Genomic DNA, 24,668 nt, shown 5'->3' on the forward strand with positions numbered 1-24,668 from the left:
AAGGGTTGCCTTATTAAAGCCACTCCGTCAAACACAGTGTGAGGTTTCCAAAAAAATAACAAAAAAATAAAAAATAAAAAGCCACCTCGTCATGTGATTATTCTTCATTTATTGCTCTTTAAAAATAAAACTTTCCTAAACCCATAAAATACTTTTCAAATTGCATAACGGGTATTTTGGGGGGTTTGCGCCGTTCGATGGCATTTTGAATTTTCCACAGCGTATAAATGCAAAAAAAAAAAAAAAAAAAAAAAAAACTATAACATCAATATTGAAATGGTAATATTTCAATCCAACCGACTTGCTAAAGAGTATCAGACAAACACCGCCATCTACTGCTCATGTACAGATATTACACATTTCAGGGAATTTTTCTTTTTGTTTTTAGTCCCTCCAGGACTTGGCGGCTTATTGTTGTAATTGCTGCGGAGTAAATTCATCAAAGTTGTCTGTCTTTTTGGGATGAAGGAGGAAACGGGTGTCGCCGGGGAAACCCCACACAGGCGGGGGGCGGGATTTGAACCCCCAATCCTCAGAACTGTGAGGCGGATGTGCTCGCCACTCGCCCCAGAAGGTACATCATTAACAAAATTAAGAGATTTTTTTTTTTTTTTTCTCCCCAGTGGTGCACTGCTCAAATGAGCCTCACCAACAGCTGGGCACGATTGGGGGTTTCCAACAGGACTGGCGGCTGTTGCCGGCTGGAGGAAGTTCATGAGGTACCGTGAAGCCCTTCCGAGTCCCGACGGTCCGGAGAAAGCATATCGTGAGTTTTGCAGCTCTCCAAAGCAATTGTCTCTTCTACGTGAACTTTTAAGTGCAAGCCTCTAGGCGACACATAATAGCAGCAAGAAAAATAAAAGCATAAGTCTGTCTGCAAAATGTCACAAACAGTTAATAAAAGCATAAACAATTTCCTTTATTAACTCAAGAGGAAGGTTGTGCATACAGCTGTATCATGATTAAAAATTAGTTGATGAATGAATAACGACATCAACATTTTTTTTTTAAAAATGAGCGCAGCGTTTACATTCCAGAATAGATGAAATTTGAAGTTGCCATCAATTATTTATTGTAATATTTATATCAATTTAAAAGTTTCATCTATGCAATACAAAGTCAACAGGTGCTACTTTATAGAGGTAACGGTATTCATTTGGCCACCTGACTTCGCCATTCACACACTCCACACGAGCACATGCCTATAAAAGGTGGGTGTGCTCTGCTTGAGTGACATGAACAACAGCCCATGCAGACATGGTGTCAACGGGTGATTTAACAGGCGATTCCGAAAACATTAGGCACTGCGCGCCACAGTGACGGTCCCGGCGTGTAGGCGGCGGAAAGCATCATGGGAAGTAGGGCCGGCAGATCCCACTGGGTCCCAGAATGCTTTGTGGGTGGTGCTCTTTTTAACTACAGTACTGTAGTTGGAGAAAATCAAGCTAAACGTTGCTCTTTACTTGTATTTGTTCCTGTCTGCATTGTTATGCGTGTGTGCATTAGCAATACGTTGGGCTAGGTTGGTAGTAGTGCATTGATTTTTAATGAAACGCTTGACTCTGTGCTTGTGCGTTAAACAGTGGCACGTTCACTCAACCAATAAGCAACATGGCGACGTATCAAATGTCGGAGTCAAAAAATGCGCTGCTGCCCCCCCTCGACACATACACGATGAATGGGAAAGTTGAGAGCGGCAAGCGCATTGCCAAGTGCAGTGTGAAAAGGCCTGAAGGTCTCTTTTTAGTAAATAGAATAGAATCACCTTTTCTTGTCATGAACATGCATGCATACACACAAAATGTGTTCTCTGCATTGAAAGAGCCCCTTTGTCCTTATGTAAGTCATTGCTAACTGCAGGTGTGTTACTGCATTACACTCAAAAATAATAATAAAATCTGCAATGCTCTGAATCTGGAATAAGTGAACTGCGATATAACAAGGGATTACTCCATAATAAAACATATTTTGTAACAATAACATATGTCAACATTACACTGAAGGTAACACAATAGCATAACACTGTTTTTGTCCCGCATTCTCTGAATAAGAGGAGCATATTTTAAAATGCGCTCTTTCAAGGCTGTCAAGACTCAGACAGAGTCATTTGCCAAACCGACAGAGGATTAAGTCCAGAACACGGTCTGCCCCCCAACACCAGTAGCAGGTCAGGCAAATGCTGTGCCACATCTTCATCCTCTCCTTTGAGCAACTCCTCCTCTGTGCAGCTCCCGTCTTTACTAAATGCTTTATTTTCAAATGTCAGACAGCTTCCATCTCGACGCACAGTTTTTTCCAGTAAGTCACTTTTGTCCAGTTCTGTGGCATGACTAAGATTTTTGAGGTGACACTTGTCAAAGGTGAAAGTTTGCAGCTCTATAGCGCCCTCTGATCCCAGAAAAGTGAGTGGGGTAGGAAAGCATTTGTTTTTGAAAGGCCTAAATTTCTCATAGTGCAGCTTTGGGTTGGCTTCTGAGCAGATGCCGGTGGTCTCGGCTGTGTAGTTCGGGCCAAGACCAATACAACAGTGGTGAATCTTATCTGGAGAGCTCGATCCCGGCATTGTGTTTATTTGCCACCATGTATGAGTGGAGAAGTTGTACCTCCATAGACAGTTCTTTGGATAGTTCAGGCTTTCTCCTCCCCCGAAAAGAAGCATGCTGTCCTTGTAGGCTACAGCTGAGTGACCAATCAATTTTGAGGGTCCAGATCTGGGGAAAGTAAAAAATGAGACAGAGATAAATCATTTCAAAACTTTTTGAACCATTAATGTGACCAAACATGTGCAACTCAATTGAAAAAAGAAGACATCTTTTAAAGTGTGGAAGTAAAAGTACCGTGATTTCTCGCGTATAATGCGCACCCATGTATAATACGCACCCCCAAAGTTGACCTAAAAACATGAAGTACTGTATTATGTGTACTTTTGTTTGTTTTTTCAAATAATTATTCTGAAGTTAAGCAATTTATTTGAACACGTAATACTTTCAATCTACTTGCTCTCATTTTGAAAGTCACAGCCCTACTTGTATTTCGTAAATGAGAAAACATACAGTTGTGCTCATATGTTTGATTATCCAGGCAGAATTTCTAAGACGTATACAATTCTTTAAAGAAAACATGAAGGCGAAATACATTTAATTAATGATTGTTGTTGTTCAGTTATCAGTCGTATTTAAAAAAAAAAAAAGAATATTTCACAAATCCTGCCAGGATATGTAAATTTATGAGCACAACTGTGCATATATGGAGTCATATGCACCCCTGTCATATTGGAATGAAAGTGTAGGCTACACCTTTTTCATAACCTCTAGGTGGTGGTGGCATATTGGACTGAAAGTGTACAGCCTTTTCATAACCTCCAGATGACAGGCATACGTTTATAAAATGTGAACGTTTTTTTCCATTTCCCCCTATACCTATGTGTAATATGCACTATTGACTTTGGACAATTTTTTGGGGGAAAAGAAGTGGGCATTATACATGAGAAATTACAGTAACCGAGATAATCTGGTTGTACAAGTTGCACACTTTCTTATAACTGGGAGTGTAGCTGTGTTCAGAATTAAGCAATCACATTAAGCCCAAGTAAAATTCTGATGTTCTAGTGGGCTTTTCATTCCATTTTTGTAGTAACATTTTACAGCACAAGTCATGGTTGCAGAGAGCTTCCACAGCATCACCCGGATGTCACTGTTTAAAGGTATCAACCAGGAAAAGTGGACAAAAGAATTTCCAAGTCATTAAATATACCATGGAACACAGTGACGGGTCATCATCAAGTGGATAAAATATGGCACAACAGTGACATTATTGTCTGTCCCTCCAAAATGTATGAAAAGACAAAAAGAAAACAGGTCAGGGAGGCTGCCAAGAGACCGACAGTAACAGGGAAGGAGCTGCAGGAATTTCTGGCAAGTACTGGCTGTTTAGAACATGTGACTGTGTGAGATGTGATTTTAAGGTTTTATGACTTAAACATAAAATATTACATGGCTTAGCACCTTGCTATCTTGCTGACTTTAGTGGTACCGTATGTTCCATACCAAAACCTATGTTCGCAACATGGAGGTCTTTTGGTGACTCTGAGAGCTAAACAGAAGTCAGCAAGTTCTAGAGCAGACATCTTCAAATGGTGGACCGACTTTGGATCGAGTCAAGGTCTCATGCAGACCTACTGTCAATTGCCGTTGAATAAAGTATGTGTACCGTTAAGGGGCATTTTTTTCCTCCAACAGACTTGTCACAGAGCGTGAGCGAGCTACACACAGTATTACGGTAGGAACACTGTATTGGCAAAAGTGTTCGCTCACCTGCCTTGACTCACATATGATCTTTGGTGACACCCCCTTCTTAATCAATAGGGTTTAATAGGACATCGGGCACACCTTCTACAGCTACAACAGCTTTAACTCGTCTGAAAAGGCTTTCACAAGGTTCAGGAGCGTCTGTAAGGAATTTATGACTATTGTTCCAGAAGCGCATTTTTGAGGCCACACAGTGATGTTGGACAAGAAGGCCTGGCTCTCAGTCTGCACTCTAATTCATTCCAAAGGTGTTCTATCAGGTTGGTGTGAGGATTTTGTACAGGCCCGTCAAGTTCATCCACACCAGACTCTGTCATCCATGTCTTAATGGACCTTGTGCATTGGTGCACAGTCATGTTGGAAGAGGAAGGGGCCATCCCCAAACTGTTCCCACAAAGTTGGAAGCAATGAATTTCCAAAAGCTCTTGGTATGCTGAATCCTTCACAGTTCCTTTCACTGGAACTAAGGAGCCAATATTTTATCTAACATGGCTGTGCACCAGTGCACAAAACAAGGTCCATAAAGACATGGATGAGAGAGTTTGGTGGGGATGATCTTGACGGGCCTGCACATAGTCCTGACCTCAATGCGGTAGAACACCTTTGGGATGAATTAGAGCGGAGAGTGAGAGCCAGGCCTTCTCGTCCAACATCAGTGTGTGACCTCACAAATGCGCTTCTGGAAGAATGATAAAAGATTCCTATAAACACACTCCTCAACATTGTGGGACAGCCTTCCCAGAAGAGTTCAAGCTGTTTTAGCTGCAAAGGGTGGACCAACATCATGCTGAACCCTATGGATTTGGAATGGGATGTCACTTAAATTCATATGTGAGTCAAGGCAGATGAGCGAATACTTTTGCCAATATAGTGTAGGTCCGGTTGTGATCACATGACCATAATGAGCCAATCAAACCGTTCGTTTACTGAACAGATTTGCGGGATGTGCAGGGGAAGGTGTGGCTTGTTTCAAAGTTCCGAAAACTGACTCAGAACACAGTTTTTAAGAATGAATGGACGGACCAGTACCTGTTTTAAGAGTTTAGAAAGCACTGTGTTTTGGGGAATACAGTTATTCATGTTCATGCATTGTTGTCCTTTAGTAGAAACAAAATAGTTTAATTTATGGTACATGTAGATTTGTATTTGCAAAACCACAAATGTAAAAAATAAGTGTGCCTTGTGCTATTTTCAATATGGTTTGACAGGTTGGCCACGCAGCGGCACGGTGGTTGACTGTTTTGCACATCCACCTAACAGTTCAAGGTCAGGGGTTCAAAAGCCGGGCTCCGGCCTTCCTGTGTGGAGTTTGGATGCTCTCTGTGTGCCTGAGTGGGTTTTCTCCAAGTACTCTGGTTTCCTCCCACATTCCATTAACTTGCATAGTACGTTCATTGAAAACTAAGTTGTCCATAGGTGTAAAGGTGAGTGAGAAAGGTTGTGTGTCTATAAGTGCCCTGCAATTGGCTGGGGACCAATTCATGGTGTAACCCGTCTTTTGCCCAAAATCAGCTGGGATAGGCTCCAACACACCCGCGACCCTAGTGAGAATAAGCGGTCCAGAAAATGGATGGATGGGTCGGCTGCGTAAATCAAAACATTCGGATGTCCAGACCTTTACCGTGAAAAATCCCTTTGAACTGTTGCCCTCGGAATTTTAATTGAAGATCCCCGCTCTAGAGTATTCTCTGTTCGGGCCCCAGTACTCTGGAATGCCCTACCTGTGGAAATTAGAGGGACTACCTCTGTTAAAAAAAAAAAAAAAAAAAAAAAAAAAAAATCTTGATTTAAGACATTCTCACACTCTCATTTTGGGTAAAACCCTGTGTAGTCTGTAAATTGCCTCCTTCTCTGCCTTACGCCCTGACATCTGGATTTTGGCCTGTTTTACTGCCACTTCCCCTTTCTCTTCATGCCCTCCTCTCCGACTTGGCGAGGGAGCTTGGTGACGGTGACAGAATCTGAGGCTGTTGCTGTTATGGAATCTGCACCCACCGACCAGGGCAAGATCTGAGGTGGATCACTTCCCCGGAGACGTTGCTATGGAGGATTCTGCATCGGCCAACTGGGTCAAGTCCTGAGGAAGAACCACTTTCGTGAAGGCACCTACCTGTGATGCTTTGTCTCATTAAATGGATCCCTCCATCTATATCCCCCCTCCCTTCTCAAGGTTTCTTCTTTTTTTAGTTTGGTTTTGAGTTTTTCCTTGCCCGGTTGGGGAGTTTAGATGAGGGGATATCGCTGATCTTTGTCAACTGTGGGCCCCGTAAAGCCCTTTGAGATTATTTTGTGATTAAGCCCTATAAAACTGCACTTGACTACAATCTCCCATCTTCTTCATATGTCTGAGCTTTGAGGTAAGGTGGCAAGACGAAAGTCTTTTCTTGCTAAGAAAAACATCCCTGACATTTTGCAAAAACACACAAACTCTCCCAAACGCATTTGGGAAAATGTGTTATGGTCCGATGACACCAACGAATCTTTTGGCGCAAACAACACTGCTTTTCACCAAGCGACCACCATAACTATAGCGAAGCATGCCTTGGGGCTATTTTATGGGACTCGGTGGAGGAAATTATTATTACAAGTACCAGTCAGTGTTTGCACAAAACCTTCTGGCTTCTGCTAGAAAGCTGAAGAATGTAATGTATTATGTAGCTGTATCACACTGTAAAACCAAAACAATTTTGACATTGAAAGTGCTTCAGTTTACAAAAAGTCCTTACAAAGCTTGACTACAGCCAACTTGACTGTATGATTTAGGACCTATGATTTATGATTTTGCAGGCCACGTTCACCCCAACTTGATCTCAAGTGGGCCAGACCAGTATATTGATGATTATCTTGCTGCATATGTTGCGGAATCATATGAGCAATTTGAAATTTGAAAGAAGGCGCCATCTCCAAACTTCTCCCACAGAGTTGGAAATGTCCAAAATATTAACCTCTGAGCTCCAGTGAAAGGAACTCTGAATGCTTCAAGCATGCCGAGAGATTTTGGCCAGTCATACAGTTTGGAGATTACCTCTTCCTTCCTGTTTCAAAATGTCTGTGCACCGGTGAACAATGCCAGGTCCATAAAGACATGGATGAGAGAATTTGGTTTGGATGAACTTGACTGGCCCGTACAGAGTCCAGCCCTCAACCTGGGTTCATTTCGAGTTAACAGTGAGCCAGGCCTTCTTGTCCAACATCAGTGGGTGACGTCACATAAATGCTTCTGAAAGACTGGGTAAAGATTCCCATCAACTCACTCCTAAACCTTGTTGAAAGCCTTCCCACAAGAGTTGAAGCTGTGAAAGCTGCAAAGGGTAGCTCAACATCATATTAAACCAACAATATCAAACGTGCTAGACTTTTCATTTTGGCATCGTAGGGTTATCGCAGGGCCAAACAAGAGGTTTTGTCATTCATGACAAAATATGTCACGCCTATCCGACTTGCACAGGTATGTTTTTGTATCCAGTAGCATGATGGAAAAGGGTTCTATTCATTGAACAAAAGCTATTTGAATTGAAACATATATACTCTTTTATACATCTTTTTGTGCCAACAAGGGGTGCTAAGAGAAAGTGAAGAACAGAATAGAATGGAAAAATAAAGTTACTGTTAGTAAGATGAATCATTTAAATCAGATACAAGCAGTAGGTTTTGTTTTGATTCTGTTCTGTGACAGTGCAGGGGATGTCAATGTGAGGCTAAGTCTGTATTGTGCACCAAGGACCCAGTGCCTTGTTGAAGGGGACCCTTGAGGTGTTTGAAAAGCAAACTGCCATTTTGCCAACAACTGGTCCCAATTTCACGCTTGTGTCTGCAATGGGCCATACATTGTAGTGATATCTCACTGTTGTAATAACGTTTGTCAATCTGAACCTCATCCATTCATCCATTTTCCATACCACTTATCCTCTCACTAGGGTCGCAAATGTCAAACCCAAAAGATGAAATGTGACTTACTTGGTTTTGAGCAAACTCCATGTGTAGCTGGCAGGATTCCACTTCCAGAAATCGCTCTGCTCTCTCAAGCCTTTCAAGCCACCAAACAGGTACATGCAGCTCTGGTAGACCATTGCAGAGTGACTATGTCTTGGACCTGGGCTAAGAGATCCCTGCTGTAAACCAGTGAGGAGCGACCAAACCATGGTATCTGTCAGGCATATAGACACATGCAACATAAACTTCAACATGTGCTGCAGTATTAAGTTATTTTACTGAATCGTGTAATAGCAAGAGCTGATCACATTTCCTCATTGAACCTCTACGTATTCTGCAGTGTGTTGCCGATATTGAAAGTTTTTTGTTGTTGTTGTTTTTTTTTTAAATAAAATAAGTGAAAATTGTGACTGCGAAACATGTTGGAAGGCATGTTGTTAAAAAAATAAATTATTATAAAAATAAAATAACAACTAAAACAAAAACTCAACCACTGAAATGCCTGCTTGAGGAAAGAAGTCATGCCACATATGACGTCCATATATGTCCAAAAACGCCAGCCCATCGCCAAAATGTGTGAGTACCTTTGTATTAATGTCCACGTACACTTCTGAAAATATCAGCACAATCGGCATCGTATTCATGATTTCATTGATTTCATGGGATGCGTTTCCATATCAGCAAGGTACCGTATCCCGTAGAAAAAGTGCAGATTCGTTTCCACGTTTACAAACGGCTTTCGCCCGCTCAATTTTGTATTTATTCCACTACAAATGCCTCAGAATTGTCCAAAGAGAGTTCCGACAGATCACAAAAGCATTTCTATAGGTGACAATGTGTGATAGACACAGGCTTTGGCTGCAGGCTGTCGTAACGTCGGATGACGAGGGCATCGATCTCTCGGCCAAAATCGCTGACTTGGCTTTATGTCCTAAAACACCGCCCAATCTTCACCAAAATCTACAAGCACATTCACGTACACCTCTGATAATATCACGACGATCGGCCTGATATTTAAGATTTTATGGACCAAAACGTTTTCCCATAATTTGCATGAGGCTTGCAAGGGTGGCTTTGCCCACCATTGTTGTATCATTTTAATGATAATAATAATGTTTAATGTGTCATGTTTTTCTGCATATTAGATTTGCGATTGTCGTTCGAACAACATTTTGGGGTGCTAGCTGTTGTTCATAGCTGTTGTTCATATGATAGGGAAATGACACAGGTATATGACAGCAATGCAAGGTATACCAACTAGCCGGTGTTTGGAAATTCAAGCAAGCTCTCCTTTTTTCATTTCCTGGAAAGTTGTCATTTTGGAGGTGAGTGAAAAATATGAATTACCGTAATTTCTAGTGTATAATACGCACCCCCCCCCCCAAATAATTGTCAAAAGCCATTAGTGCACATTATACACAGGTGTGAGGGTTTCATATTTTATAAATGTATGCCGCCATATAGTGGTTATGAAAAAGCTGTACACTTTAATTCCAATATGCCACCGCAACCCAGTGGTTATGAAAAAAGTGTAGCCCACACTTTCATTCCAATATGACAGGGGTACATATGACTGCATATATGTACAGTTGTGCTCATAAATTTACATACCCTGGCAGAATTTGTGAAATATTGTTTTTTTTTTTTTTTTTTTTTTTTTTTAATATGACTGACTGAACAACAACCATCATTAATTTCTTTATGGTTATGTTTTGTTTAATGATAAGGATTTTCTGAAATGCTTGACCGTTTAATTTGAATCCCATTCAAATCAAATTAAATGTGTTTTGCCTGGTCCTTCATGTTTTCTTTAAAGAATTGCACCCATCTTAAGAATTCTGCCTGGGTAATCAAACACATGAGCACAACTGTGTGTTTTCTAATTTACTAAATAAAAGTAGGGCTGTTAATTTCAAAATAAGAGAAAATACATTTAAAAAGGATTACATGTTTAAATAAAGTGCTAAACTTCAGAATAATTCTTTGAAAAAAAAAAAACTAACAAAATACAGATACGTCTTGTTTTGATCATATGGGTAGAAGCAAAATCATGCATTGTAAAAATGCATTATACATAGGTAGAAGGGTTTTCCAGAATTTTGAGGTCAACTTTGGGGGTGCGTATTATACATGGGTGCGCATTATACACGACAAATTATGGTAATACTGCCGCTTTAAAGTATCGTACCTTCTTTTTTTCCATACGCAGTGTCTCTCGTTGTGTTTTTTGTTTTTTTCCCCCCCATAATGTTTTAATTTTCTCGGTTGGGGGATTATTCCAGCGACAATATATAAAATATGACTAATTACTCCAATTTTATACTACAGTATGCAGGGAATTTGGTCTCCGGTTCCACGCTCTACATCACACTAAGACAAATGGGGTGGGGTGGGTGTGTATTTGGAGATGAAAAAGGATGAAAAAGGCTATTTGTTATTCAATAATTGCTCCAAAAATGATTCCTATTATCATTATCATGACTATTTTAAACTCACTCACCAAAATCCAAACTCCAAAACTCTTGAGACGATCCCTTTATATCTACGAAGCCACCGTACACCAGCATGGATGAGCCTCCCACCACCGCACTGTGGCCTTTTCTGTTCGTTGGCATTGGAGACTATTATCCATAAAAACATAACACAGTCAAGTTAGTTTTATTCATGTCGTACCATTTTACCTCAAGGCACTTTACATGGGGCAGGTCTCGAACCATGCTCAGGCACTCATTCACTTCCTCACGAACAAACATTGATCAACAAAATACCCGTCTCTGAGGTTTTTAATACTAAAGGTTGTCTGCTAAATTATTGCAAACCAAAAACCCGCCATTTTGAGTCACGAGCCAAGCGACGCGTTAGTTTTCCCAGCAAAGTAATTTGACTACAGTTACTTCTTCAATCCAACAAGTTACTTTTGCATCATCGATGTCTCTCACCAAACAGTCATTTGTAGCTGAGACAAAGAGCAGTCCAAAAATATTTGATTGTTGGTATGCTTTTATTTACACATTAAGAATACAGTTTTACTGGCGTGTTTAACACGCAATGCATTGTGGGTTAATTCTTCCTACCGAGCGCGCGTTCATCAATCGGTCATGGAGGGTAAGGACTGACTCACTGAAAAACGTACAAGACTTAGCTTGAATAATATTTACAACGAAAGCCTCTTCTGTGAGCTGGGCGAACGCGCTGCGCAGCTGACGTCACGCAGTAAGAATAGTTTCCTCGCGCTTCGCATCAAAACGACTGTGGTGGGAGCAATGGTATGTATGTGTGTGTGTCTCACTCACTTTCACGTTTACGTGACCGTGCGCACAAAGGACTGTTGCTTTCAGGGACCACAATTGGCAGTGTACTGACAACGGTGGGCTCGTTTAGGAACTTACTCTATCGGCATTTCAGAAATTGCAAATATTTCACAAATTCTGCTCGGGTATCCACCTACTATATACTGTATGTCCATTTCAAGTGTTATTTGACAATATGAAAATCCCCAAAGTTTTTTTTTTTTTTTTTTTTTTAATTGTACTGAATTCATTTGATCTGACTGAGATATTGTGGACCTTTGCTTCAACACATTTTCTTGAACTGGACCTTTTTTATTTTTAGTTGAATACCGCTGCTCTAGTAGGCAGATAAAGGCACTACAAACTCTGTAAGGTGAAATAATTCCGGATCTTTTTGTGATATACAGGGAAGGACAACGATTTTAAATTCAAATTGCCAAATGCAGTCAAGGTAGTTTGGGAAAATATCTGTTCTCTGCATAAAAGACCGTAAGAGATCAATAAAAGAATTACATTTTGATAATAATTCATTGTGGTGCAATGTTTGAGCATCATCGTGTACAATAATGTATGTTCAAAGTTTAAGTAGACAACTGTTTTCATTTAAAAAAAAAAAAAGTGCCAGAAAGAGCTCTGATTTTGATCACAGTTAGCGGGTGAGTGAGTTTCGAAGGTATGACATGAAGCCGACTACAGTGAGGCATCTCAGTGATCACCAACCAAAAACTGTACGCCAAGACAAGTTCTATAGCTAGCTGAATTGTTACTTCTCCTCATGTAATGCTGACTGACGTTGTTAGTCCCAAACATTACGGTTCCTAAATGTTTCATTCCGGCCTGCCCACAACAAATGTACAGTCCTTATACAACAGTGCCCCCTTGTGTCCAGCCGATGCTTATTATATCATTACGTCTCCTCTATAACGACACACTATAACATTCCCCCCCCCCCCACCAATACCAATAACTTGCTGCTTCTCCAAGCCGATCTTGAGAACCAATATTATTTTTTTAATGGTTTATGTCATCACAATTTCCAGACCAAGGTCCTCCAAACTGATCCCGGACCCCCTACTTAGGTATGTTTTTATATAATTGTGTTTTATATCAAACTGGTCCTATAATAGAATGCAGTTTTATTGTCACTATATAAAGTACAATGACACTGAGATGAGGTTCCATATATAAATGTACCTGCAATCAATACTATGACACACAGCTTAAAGAAAATTCATGTTATTTGATGATTGACGGTGGGCGACTGGTTAGAGCGTCAGCCTCACAGTTCGGAGGACCCGGGTTCAATCCCCGTCCCCGCCTGTGTGGAGTTTGCATGTTCTCCCCGTGCCTGCGTGGCTTTTCTCCGGGCACTCCGGTTTCCTCCCACATTCCAAAAACATGCATTAATTGGAGACTCTAAATTGCCCATAGGTGTGAATGTGAGTGCGAATGGTTGTTTGTTTCTATGTGCCCTGCGATTGGCTGGCAACCAGTTCAGGGTGTACCCCGCCTCCTGCCCGATGACAGCTGGGATGGGCTCCGGCACGCCCGCGACCCGCGTGAGGAGAAGCGGCTCAGAAAATGGATGGATGGATGGATGATTTTAAACAATATAAGAACGGGCGATCATTCATGTGGATGTTTATTTAAAGACATTTGAATTTGTGGCTGGGCGAAGAAACAAGCCGGTTGTTGTGACGCGAGTCAATTGGATGCGCGCTGGGACGGGGGCCAGTACGAAGGAGGGCCATTGGGTATTTTGATGTTAATTCCATTTGTAGATGATCTATTTTATTGTCCAGTCCATCGCGACAACTGCCAAAACGCCCCGCTTGCTCCTGTTTCGGCTTGAGCTGCTTCGTAGGCCGCAGGGTCTTGCCGCCAGCGTCATAGTTACGAACTCAAAGTCACTGGATAATCATAATAAATAAATACATAAATAATAAATGTCATAATGATACAGCTCTTACAGTTTTTTTAATTGTACTGATCAGTGTCACATAATTTTTTTTCTAATATCGGGCCCCTAATTATCAGTCCGATAATTATCCCTAACAAAAATCTACACCAAAAAAAAAAAAACCAAAGACTACTCTTTCCAGTGAACGACGGGAGCCGAGTCCTGATTGGGAGCTGATTTGTCGATTTTTCTCGTCTTTTTTCACCTCCATATTTTTGTGAAAGGGCCCCAAAAAATGTAAAAGTATCTCTACCTGAGGCCCACTTGCTTTTCTTGGACAGTGCACCCATTTCTGCTTGGCTGAAAAAGACAAAAACAATAAAGTTGTACATTGCGATTCCAAAGAAAAGCATGAACCACCAAGTTGGGCTGCTTTGTTCGTCACATAACCGTTTTTTGTTTTTGTTTTTTTTAATTCAAGGTTTTGTACAATACATTGTTACAGCTCTAAAGAGCTCTTTAATTAAAGCTGAACGACAAATTCGGAACATTTCAATAAATAGAATATTGGAAACTTGGCATGTGAAAGGATGTGCCGTGTATCAACGAAGTCTGAAAGTTATGATCAGTTGTAATCGGTCAAATTGCGTTTTTAGTGTATTCCCTGTGCACCACCTGTGAACTTTTGTAGCAAGAGTAAGAAGCGCGTTGGCACGCATGCATGTTGCAACATGTTTTGTCTAAGACGTATGATTGGCCAATAATGTTAACAGCATCAGCTGACAATATTTCATTTGCCTTCACCTCCTACGAAAACCTTACCAATGTCAAACACCCAGAGGGGACATCTCAGCGAAGTGTATGCTGAATCCAGTGTGCCTCCAAACACGTATATAAAGCCCTGAAAGTACAGATCCATTTTCATAATTCAGTCATTATGAGCAATGTAACATCTGCATGTATGTATGTGTTGTGAGAAAGTCTTCTCAAATTCTTATGTTTTTGCATAGTTTCCCCACTTTAATGTTTAAGATCATCCAACAAATGTAAAGGTGAACTTAAAATGTGGTTGGCGGTTTCATATATTGAGGTGGAAGAAGGAAAAAAAAAAAAAAAAAAACTATTCAGAAGTTAACCCAAGTGCGCTTGAGCTTGAGGCCACCAACTGAATGGCCCAACTGTCTCCTTAAGGTTCCATCAATCATAGCAGGTTTTCCAGGTCCTGAAGGCACAAAGCAGCCCAAGACCATCAAACTACCACCGCCATGTTTGACTGTTGGTATGATGTACTTTTCCTGAAATGCTGTGCTACATTTTCTCCAGATGTAACGAGACACACATCTTCTAGAAAGCTCAACTTTCATCTCGTCAGTCCAAATAACATTCTCCCAAAAGTCTTGGGAATCATTCTTTTTTTTTTTTTTTTTTTTTTGCAAAAGTAAGATGGCCTTTTATGTTCTTTTGGCTGGATGCCATTTTAGTCCAGTCTCTTCCTTATTGTTGCATCATGAACACTGACCTTAACTGAGGCAAGGGAGGCCTGCAGTTCTTTAGAAGTTGTCCTGAGTTCCTTTGTGGCCTCCTGGATGAGTATTTGCTGTTCTCTTGGGGAAATCTTTGGAGGCTAGCCACTCCTGGGAAGGTTCACCACCGTTCCATAATTTCTCCATTTGAGGTTAATGGCCTTCCTTATGATTCGCTGAAAGACTAAAGCTTTAAGAAATTGCTTTGTAAGCCTTTCCAGACTGATGTCAATTACTTTATTTCTTGAGTGATTTGTTTGGATCGTGTCATTATGTTGCAGCTCTTTTAGATCTTTTGTCTGATTTGATTTTATTGGGACAGGTTCTGTTTGAGTGATTTCTTGATTGAACAGGTCTGGAGGTTATCAGGCTTGATTGTGAAAATGAACCAAAAGTTATGATTAGCCACAATTAATTCACGGTTTAACAAGGGGGGGCTATTACTCTTTCACACTGGGCCAGGTGAGTTTGAATATATATATATTTTTCCTTCATAAATAAAATCACCATTTACAAACAGCATTTTAAGTTCACTTGGGTTATATTGGCCTGATATTTACATTTGTTTGACGGTCTTAAACATGAAAGCGCGGAAACTATGCCAAAATATAAGAATTTGAGAAGGGGGTCAATACATTTCACAGCAATGGATGTATGTACTGTATGCATGCATGCATGTCAATTTCACCTCATGAGCGACCATGGAATGCTCCTCCACTTCCTCTGGTGCAGTCTCACCGATGCTGCTCAACTCTGTCCATTCGTTACGCACTAAAAATGGGGGCATTGAAGGGCATTTAGAAGAATGGTTATTTTATTTAAAAAAAAAAAAAAAAAAAACCCTCTAGGAACTGCTTTAAAACGCAAAAAAAAAATTCATGTCTTCTTCAAATCAACTGCTAAAGAATCATGCTCTTTGTCTATGGCTTACCTACACTGTACCTCCAAAAGTCCCTCAGAGTGCCGTTGTCTCTTCCTCCCAGGATATAGACGTTTCCATCATGGCTGCAGCAAGCGTGCTTGTAGCGGTCACAAGGAGCGCTGATGCTCTGGGGAAGCTGGCTCCACAGGCAGGGACTCGTTTGACTCATTGCTGACCAATGCCAACCTCACTGGACCATCTTCTAAAAGTGGAAAACCAAACCACTTTCAAGAAGGAAGACCACTGAAATAAGCAGCAGCACATTCTTACCGCCCTGGTGAAACCACTGCTACGCTAGCTTCCAAAGATTAATGCGAGTGACAGACAACTACCCATCAATCTATCTGGCTATAAATTTTTTACACACCCTTGTTCAAATGCCAGATTTTTGACACATAAAAAAACACAAAGATGAACAGTTTAATTTGTTTATACTTTTGAGAGGGGAGGTAAAAGTTAACAACTGAAATAATTTGGCTGCACAGCTATGCAAACCCCTCTTATAACTGGGACGTGGCTGTGTTTGGAATTAACATTTAAACTGATGTTAAATGGGCCTCAGGACACACCTGCCGCCATTTAAAGTGCTTCTGGTTGACCCCAAATAAATTTCTGATGATTGTGTAGGCTTTTTCTCACATTAAAAAAATGCTTTCCAGTTGAAAACCTCAAGGTTTTGTTCTAACACTGACTGCGACTGTATTTTGAACTGTTCATAATTCCCGCCACCTTGTCCAAGACCCCAGTTACAGCTGAAGAAAAACAGCATGCTGCTACCACCAGGGTTCATCGAAGGTATGGCGTTCTTTGGGTGATGACTAGTGTTCTGTTTGCACCTTTTCTAACTATGGCCAAAACGTTTAACCTTGGTGTCATCGGACCGTACCAAATGTTCACGTTTGGGAGAACAGAACCAAATTTGAACTTTTGGGCCTTAATTCCAAAAGCGCTGTAATTTCTCGTGTATTAATGCGAACCCATGTATAACCCCAAAAGTTGATCTCAAAATTCGAGAAAAACCCTTCGACCTACATATAATGCATTTTGAAAATGCATGATTTTGCCTTTACCCATATGATCGAAACATAAAAGAATCTGTATTTTGTTCGTTTTTCAAAGAATTATTCTGAAGTTAAGCACTTTATTTGAACACGTAAATGAGAAAACAGTTATGCTCATATTTTGTATTACCCAGGCATAATTTGGAAGATGGGTACAATTCTTTAAAGAAAACATGAAGGGCCAGGTGAAACATATTTAATTTTATTTGAATGGGATTCAAATTAAACTGTCCAGCATTTCAGAAATGCATTATCATTAAACAAAACATAACCATAAAGAAATTAATGATGGTTGTTGTTTGGTCATCAGTCATATTTAAAAACTCAATATTTCATAAATTCTGCCAGGGCATGAAAACTTATGAGCACAAATGTGCATGTATGTCGTCATACGTACCTCTGTCATATTGGAATGAAAGTGTAGGGTACACCTTTTTAATAACCTCTCGGTGGCTATGGCATATTAGACTGAAAGTGTACACCTTTCTCATAACCTCTAGGTGGCGGTGGAATATTGGAGTGAAAGTGTACAGCTTCGTCATAACCTCTAGATTGCGGCATACATTTATAAAATGTGAAAGTTTTTTACCCCATTTTCCTCCATACCTATGTATACTGCGCACTATTGACTTTTGACAATTCTTTTGGGGCGGGGATGCGCATTACACACGATAAATGACCTTACTTTCATATTCATTACATTCGGTCACACCTGCCACAAACTTAATTACAAATGTTTACAGGCTATGCTAAGTCCGAAGGTGTCACGTTCAAGTTTTCGGTCAAAGTACAAATTGTGAAAGCCATCCATGTCCAGAATGTCAATGGTATAATAAATATTGACAAACCGACTTTGGCGTGACTGCCACATACCACAGTTATTAATTACAAATATCTTTGTTCAGCTATCTATGCAAACAACATCTAGAGAAAGGCAGAACAATTATACACGAGAAATTACGGTAAATGCTTTTCAATTAGATGGCAGAAGGTACAATAAACCCACGTATCCACCTTTTGCCATTCATATGACAGAAGTCAAGTTTATTTGTATAGCCCTTAACCACAAGAGAGTTTTACAGGGCACAGTTGACAAAGATCGTCGACATCCCCTAATCTAAATGCCCTAACCGAGCAAAGAAAAACTCAAAACCCCATTTGGGAAGAAAAGAAGAAACATTGAGAAGGGACCACAGATGGAGGGATCCCCCTCCCAGGATAACCAGGCTGCAATGAATGCTGAGTGGGCAACATTGAGCACATAATCAGCTTTGTATTGAATTTAACAGGCCCAGATTTCACAACAAGTATTTTTTTTAGTAAACTGAGAAGAGACCGTCATTATTTCAGTATTCCCACTTTTTGTGACATTTGGTTTGGTAGTGTGTTGAGAGATTTTTCTAATATATTGAGTGCCTTGGCACAATAAAGGTTGGGAAACACTGAACTCGAGTCTTCTTATCCTTTGGGCTTGTCCCTTTAGGGGTCGCCACAGCGCGTCATCCTTTTCCATGTAAGCCCATCTCCTGCATCCTCCTCTCGGGCACCAACTGCCATCATCTTTCCCTCACGACATCCATCAACCTTCTCTTTGGTCTTCCTCTCGCTCTCTTGCCTGGCAGCTCCATCCTCATCATCCTTCTACAAATATACTCACTATTTCCCCTCTGGACGTGTCCAAACCATTGAAGTCTGCTCTCTCTAACTTTTTCTCCAAAACATCAAACCTTGGCTGTCCCTCTGATGAGCTCATTTCTAATTTGATCCAACCTGGTCACTCCGAGAGCGAACCTCAACATCCTTCATTTCCGCCACCTCCAGCTCTGCTTCCTGTTCGTCTCTTCAGTGCCACTGTCTCTAATCCTTCCATCATGGCTGGCCTCACCACTGTTTTATAAACTTTGCCCTTCATCCTAGCAGACTCTTCTGTCACGTAACACACCTCACACCTTCCTCCACCCGTTCCAACCTGCTTGGACCCGGTTCTTCACTTTCTGACCACACTCACCATTGCTCTGGACGGTTGACCCCAAGTATTTAAAAGTCCTCCACCCTCGCTATCTCTTCTCCCTGTAGCCTCACTCTTCCCCCACCAGCCCTCTCATTCATGCACATATATTCTGTCTTACTTCGGCTAATCTTCATTCCTCTTGCTTTCCAGTGCATGTCTCCATCTTTCTAACTGTTACTCCACCTGCTCCCTGCTTTCACTGCAGATCACAATGTCATCTGCAAACATCATGGTCCACGGGGATTCCAGTCTAACCTCATCTGTCAGCCTATCCGTCACCACTGCAAACAGGAAGGGGCTCAGGGCTGATCCCTGATGCAGTCCCACCTCCACCTTCAATTCGTCTGTCACATCTACAGCACACCTCACCGCTGTTCTGCTGCCCTCGTACATGTGCTGTATTATTCTAACATACTTCTCTGCCACTCCAGACGTCTGCATGCAGTACCACAGTTCCTCTCTGGGTACTCTGTCATAGGCTTTCTCTAGATCTACAAAGACACAACGTAGCTCCTTCTGACCTTCTCTCTACTTTTCCATCAACATCCTCAAGGCAAATAACTCATCTGTGGTATTCTTTCTAGACATGAAACCAGACTGTTGTTCGTAAATACTCCCTTCTGTCCAGAGTCTAGCCTCCACTACTCTTTCCCACAACTTCATTGTGTGGCTCATCACCTTTATTCCTCTATAGTTCCCACAGCTCTGCATATCACCCTTGTTCTTAAAAATGGGCACCAGCACACTTTTCCTGAACACTGAACTAGAGTGAGGGTATGGAAACGGATGCAATATTCTGTGATTGGCTGGTGACAAGTCCAGGCTGTATCCCACCTGTAGCCCCAATATCAGCTGGGAATGGACTCCAGGCCAGCTCACTCATGACCCTAATGGGCAGAAGCACAACAGAAAATCGATGGAATGCATGGGATACATTATTCATTTAAGTGACATATATGAAAGGAAATTTATGATAGTCACTATTTGAGTGTAGTCATATACAGTATACACAATGTACTATATATATGTATTACACTCCTGAGGTACCAAAAAGTAATATGCAGATAGTAAAATAGTAATTGAGGAACATATGACATATTGGTTTAGGATTCTTATGCCCACACTTAGGTTTCAACATTGTTCCAATGAAGACACTTGGATACGGGAGCGTCTCATGTCTACTCTTTCTTTCTTTATTCATATGCACTCCGCAAGAGAATAGCAGAAGCATATACTCACTGTCTTGATTAAGTAGTGTTATTTTTAGCGGATGGAGCCGCTATTTTTAACATACAGATTTTCTGCATGTTAGGCTAAAATCAACAAAAATCGAACCTGAATTTAAAAAGTCCATCGCAGCTACGCGCTGTACATCTCACAAAGAAAGGAGCAGGAACGACAATATCAGGAGCACTTTTTGCAGGAATGACGGACGATACACGGCACAAATTATAGCAAGAGGATGCAGCAAGACCACACACCATCTACCATGTTGATAATTACAAAGTAACATTGACTGAAAAACAATAAAACAATGATTAGTTTCTTTAACATACTGATTAAAGAGTCTTCATAAATTATAATAAATAATTACATTCCATTTACCAGTCTATTCCACAAAGAGTATTGCATGTTGTTGTTATGAGTACTGAGTGTTCAACTGGGACTGCTATTATAGGCTCTATCATCAGGAGGGAAGCACACACACCACTCTAGACTTCAAATACACAAGACGAGTTCTCCATCACTCCAGTAGTGACAATCAGTCGAAACAACAGCCATAACTATCATTTTTCATAGGCGTTTCTAGCCCATTTTTTTTTTGGGGGGGGGGGAATGCTCGAGCACCCCTAAAATGAATCCTAGCACCTCTCAAATTTGAGATATTAAAACAAAAGTAAACCGTTTTTTTGAAACAACCTAGAAAGGTGTAAGTATTTGGTTGAAACAATATTTCATTCATCCATTCTCTGCTTATCCTCACTTAGGGTTGCAGGTATATCGCATCTGATTCTGAGCAAGATGCAGGGTGCACAGTGAATTGGTCGCCTGCCAATCACAGGGCAGAAATAGACAAACCACACCGTTCACACACACATTCACGCCTCGGGACAATTTAGAGTCTTCGCCAAGGTTGTGTCCTCTCTCCGCTGCTCCGCTCTCGCTACACGAACGACTGCACCTCAGCGAACCCGACTGTCAAACTCCTGAAGTTTGCAGATGACACTACTGTCATCGGCCTCATCGAGGACGGTGACGGGTCTGCATATCGACAGGAAGCGGAGCGGCCGGAGCTGCGGTGCGCCCGACACAACCTGGAGCTGAACACGCTCGAGACTGTAGAGATGATCGTGGACTTCAGGAGGCATCCTTCGCCACAGCTGCCCCTCACGTTGTCCGGCTGCCTTGTGTCAACCGTCGAGACCTTCGAGTTCCTGGGAATTACAATCTCTCAGGACCTGAAGTGGGCGACCGACATCAACTCCGTCCTCAAGAAGGCCCAGCAGAGGACGTACTTCCTGCGGCTTCTGAGAAAGCACGGCCTGCCACCGGAGCTGCTGAGACAGTTCTACACAGCGGTCATCGAATCGGTCCTGTGTTCTTCCATCACAGTCTGGTTTGGTGCTGCGACAAAAAAGAAAAAAACTCCGACTGCAACGGACAATCAAAACTGCTGAAAGGATTGTCGGTACTCCCCTACCCACCATTGAGGACTTGCACGCTGCCAGAACTAAGACAAGGGCGTGCAAAATCCTCTCGGACCGTCTGCACCCCGGTCACCGGCTCTTCCGGCTCCTTCCCTCAGGTAGGCGCTACCGATCGACGCAAACTAGAACTAGTAGACATTCCAACAGCTTCTTCCCTCTTGCGATCAACTTCTTAAACACCTAACCTATAATTCCATTACAACATGCTGGCAATTTTTTGACTTGAGTTCATTGTCACATTTCTGTGGGGCCAATTATGTATGACTCGTGCACTCACTGTAGTTGTCTCGCCATGCTGCACTATTTGCATATACTGGCCACTCGTGCCAGAGTAGCATCTGCTCCATTTGCACACCGATTGAGGAGTATCTGTAACATTTGCACAACCATCGTTGTCCCAGATGATCGCACTACTCGTCACTTTAAACTGCATACACTCCTTGAAGTCTCAGCGCCCTTTGCACAATGGTCATTGCACAGGACTATTGCAATATTAGTCATTCGAACTGCTCTAAGTGCTCGAGGACTCTGCATCTTTTTGCACAATTGTTTTTTGTCAATGTCTTGATGTCCCCAAAGTGTTCTGTAAATTGACTGTCTGTTGTACTAGAGCGGCTCCAACGACCGGAGACAAATTCCTTGTGTGTTTTGGACATACTTGGCAAATAAAGATGATTCTGATTCTGCTTCACCTACCATTAGGGTTGGGCATCGTTTGACTTTGAGCGATTCCGGTTCCTAACAATTCTCGATTCCGATTCTTCTAGGAGAGGTGGCTGTGGAGTTTTTGACCAGCCTGTTCAATAGAATTCTAGCGCGTGAGAAGATGCCTGAGGAATGTGTGCCCATTTTTAAGAACAAGGGTGAGATGAGCCACACAATGAAGTTATGGGAAGGAGTAGTGGAGGCCAGACTCAGGACAGAAGTGAGTATTTGCGAGCAACAGTATGGTTTCTTGCCGAGAAAGAGTACAACAGATGCATTATTTACTTTGAGGATGTTGATGGAAAAGTACAGAGAAGGTCAGAAGGAGCTACATTGTGTCTTTGTAGATCTAGAGAAAGCCTATGACAGAGTACCCAGAGAAGAACTGTGGTACTGAATAATACAGAACATGTACGAGGGCAGCAGAACAGCGGTGAGGTGTTCTGTAGGTGTGACAGACGAATTGAAGGTGGAGGTGGGACTGCATCAGGGATCAGCCCTGAGCCCCTTCCTGTTTGCAGTGGTGATGGATAGGCTGACAGAGGAGGTTAGACTGGAATCCCCGTGGACCATGATGTTTGCAGATGACATTGTGATCTGCAGGGAAAGCAGGGAGCAGCTGGAGGAACAGTTAGAAAGATGGAGGCATGCAAAGACAAAATATACGTGAGGGGTGGTGGGAGAAGAGCTAGCGAGGGTGGAGGACTTTTAAATAATTGGGGTCAACCGTCCAGAGGAACGGTGAGTGTGGTCAGAAAGTGAAGAAACGTGTCCAAGCTGGTTGGAACGGGTGGAGGAAGGTGTGAGGTGTGTTCCGTGACAGAAGAGTCTCTGCTCGGACTGAAGGGCAAAGTTTATAAGGCAGTGGTGAGGCCGGCCATGATGGACGGATTAGAGACAGCGGCACTGAAGAGACGACAGGAAGCAGAGCTGGAGGTGGCGGAAATGAAGATGTTGAGGTTGGATGAAATTGGAAATGAGTTCGATGTTTTGGAGACCAAGTTAGAGAGAGAGCAGACTTGGATGGTTTGGACACATTGAAACCTTTCCCTCACCTTTACAACACTGGACTACTCCATTTATCAGCGTCACGTGGGGCAAAGAGCACCATGTCCCGACAAAATACCGCTTTGTCCAGACACCTGCTCGGTTCTGGCATCCCGTCTTTGTTTTTTGGGGTTAATAAATAACCGCACAATGTAGTCAAACCATTTGAAAGTGGACAACAGTGAAATGAAAACTAAATTAAAATACACAGATGGGAAGACAACAACAACAAAAAACGACGACGTTGTGGAGTCTTTTGAGTTCTATTTTGCTGCCTCCGCTTGAACTTTGATGGCGTCCAATGTAATGTACGACAGGAAGACTTTGCGATGACGTCCCACAAGAGGCATGTGGCTGTCAAGACTTCACGCTGGAACATCAACGCGACCGACCACCACAAATAGGCGGCGACCCCTTTTTTTTTTTTTTCCTCCTCTCCCCCATTTCATTTCGCCGTTATCGATCCAGTCGGGCCACAATGATAACGGTCAAGTTGAAGGAGCGAGTGGACGCGCGCTTGAACTCGGCGGTCGTTTTCCGACGTGACTAAAACTGACGCTTACGTGCTTGGGTTGTTCTTGAACAATTGACCGATGTGGGGAAACCTTTTAGTCGTAGCGTATATCATATGTGCAACTTACGGAATCGTCGCTGCTGCTCTTCCATTAATCGTCGTCGCCTTCACCCAAAAACGGACCTTCGTCGCATTCAGGCGTCCTCGTTGATTTCAGCTCTCCGTGGGAGGTTGGATTGACGTCCGTTTCGTCAGTCATAAAAATCGTTCCTTCGTGGGGCGCATTCGGTATAAATGTTGCTCACTCCCGCGTTTATAGTCACACTTCTCAAATCGCACCACTCTGCATTTGTTTTTCTGAAGAAGACGACGGCCACCAACGACAAGTCTACATGGAACACAGGAGCATTGAATGCATCTCCATTCCGGGGGGCGGGGGGCGGGGCAAAGAGCGAAGGGAGGGAAGGGTGTTGTTTCAGCCCTCGTCAAGTCTTCGTCGGAAGTTCGCTATTCGGCCACGGCTGCTCCGAGCTGCATCACAAAACGTTTATGGGCCGCGCTGAGTCACAACATTTTTATTTTTTTATTTTTTTTTTAAGACAAAGTCCGAGTGTTAAAGGTACACATTGATAAAGTGACCGACAGAAGACTAGTTGTCTTCATATTCATATGATGATATATTATGTATTAAATATAATACAGATAATATCATATTTGTATTATCATATATATTATTATATAGTATAA

The 24,668-nt window shown here is 42.0% G+C and overlaps 1 protein-coding gene across 4 annotated transcripts; it reads right to left on the reverse strand.

Annotated features, from left to right (window-relative positions):
• Positions 1-14: 14 nt before the first annotated feature.
• si:dkey-3d4.3 (ras guanine nucleotide exchange factor F) lies at positions 15-24,317 on the reverse strand. 4 transcript variants are annotated; one of them, XM_061692471.1, is made up of 9 exons: positions 24,049-24,317; positions 19,782-19,834; positions 15,885-16,074; positions 15,642-15,724; positions 14,253-14,331; positions 13,744-13,790; positions 10,741-10,861; positions 8,265-8,454; positions 15-2,711 (listed from the first exon to the last, which is right to left on the reverse strand). In XM_061692471.1, the coding sequence occupies exons 3-9, from the start codon at positions 16,042-16,044 to the stop codon at positions 2,087-2,089; spliced, it is 1,305 nt and encodes a 434-aa protein (XP_061548455.1). In that variant the 5' UTR covers positions 16,045-16,074; positions 19,782-19,834; positions 24,049-24,317; the 3' UTR covers positions 15-2,086. The 4 variants fall into 4 exon arrangements, with proteins under 4 accessions (XP_061548455.1, XP_061548454.1, XP_061548456.1 ...); XM_061692470.1 differs by having other exon boundaries at positions 15,885-16,077; XM_061692472.1 differs by lacking the exon at positions 19,782-19,834 and having other exon boundaries at positions 15,885-16,077.
• Positions 24,318-24,668: the final 351 nt, after the last annotated feature.

The sequence above is a fragment of the Phycodurus eques genome, chromosome 12 (genome assembly GCF_024500275.1).
Source record: "Phycodurus eques isolate BA_2022a chromosome 12, UOR_Pequ_1.1, whole genome shotgun sequence".
In the NCBI taxonomy this organism is placed as follows: Eukaryota; Metazoa; Chordata; class Actinopteri; order Syngnathiformes; family Syngnathidae; genus Phycodurus; species Phycodurus eques.

What these genes read in the sequence shown, in the direction of transcription:
- si:dkey-3d4.3 (XM_061692472.1), bottom strand. Translation starts at nt 16,044, where the DNA reads ATGAGTCAAACGAGTCCCTGCCTGTGGAGCCAGCTTCCCCAGAGCATC. An exon ending in CCTCTGGGTGTTTGACATTG is followed by an intron (nt 13,791 to 14,252) that starts GTAAGGTTTTCG and finishes TGTCTTTTTCAG; the next exon opens with CCAAGCAGAAATGGGTGCAC. An exon ending in TGGAGTTTGCTCAAAACCAA is followed by an intron (nt 2,712 to 8,264) that starts GTAAGTCACATT and finishes TACTTTCCCCAG; the next exon opens with ATCTGGACCCTCAAAATTGA.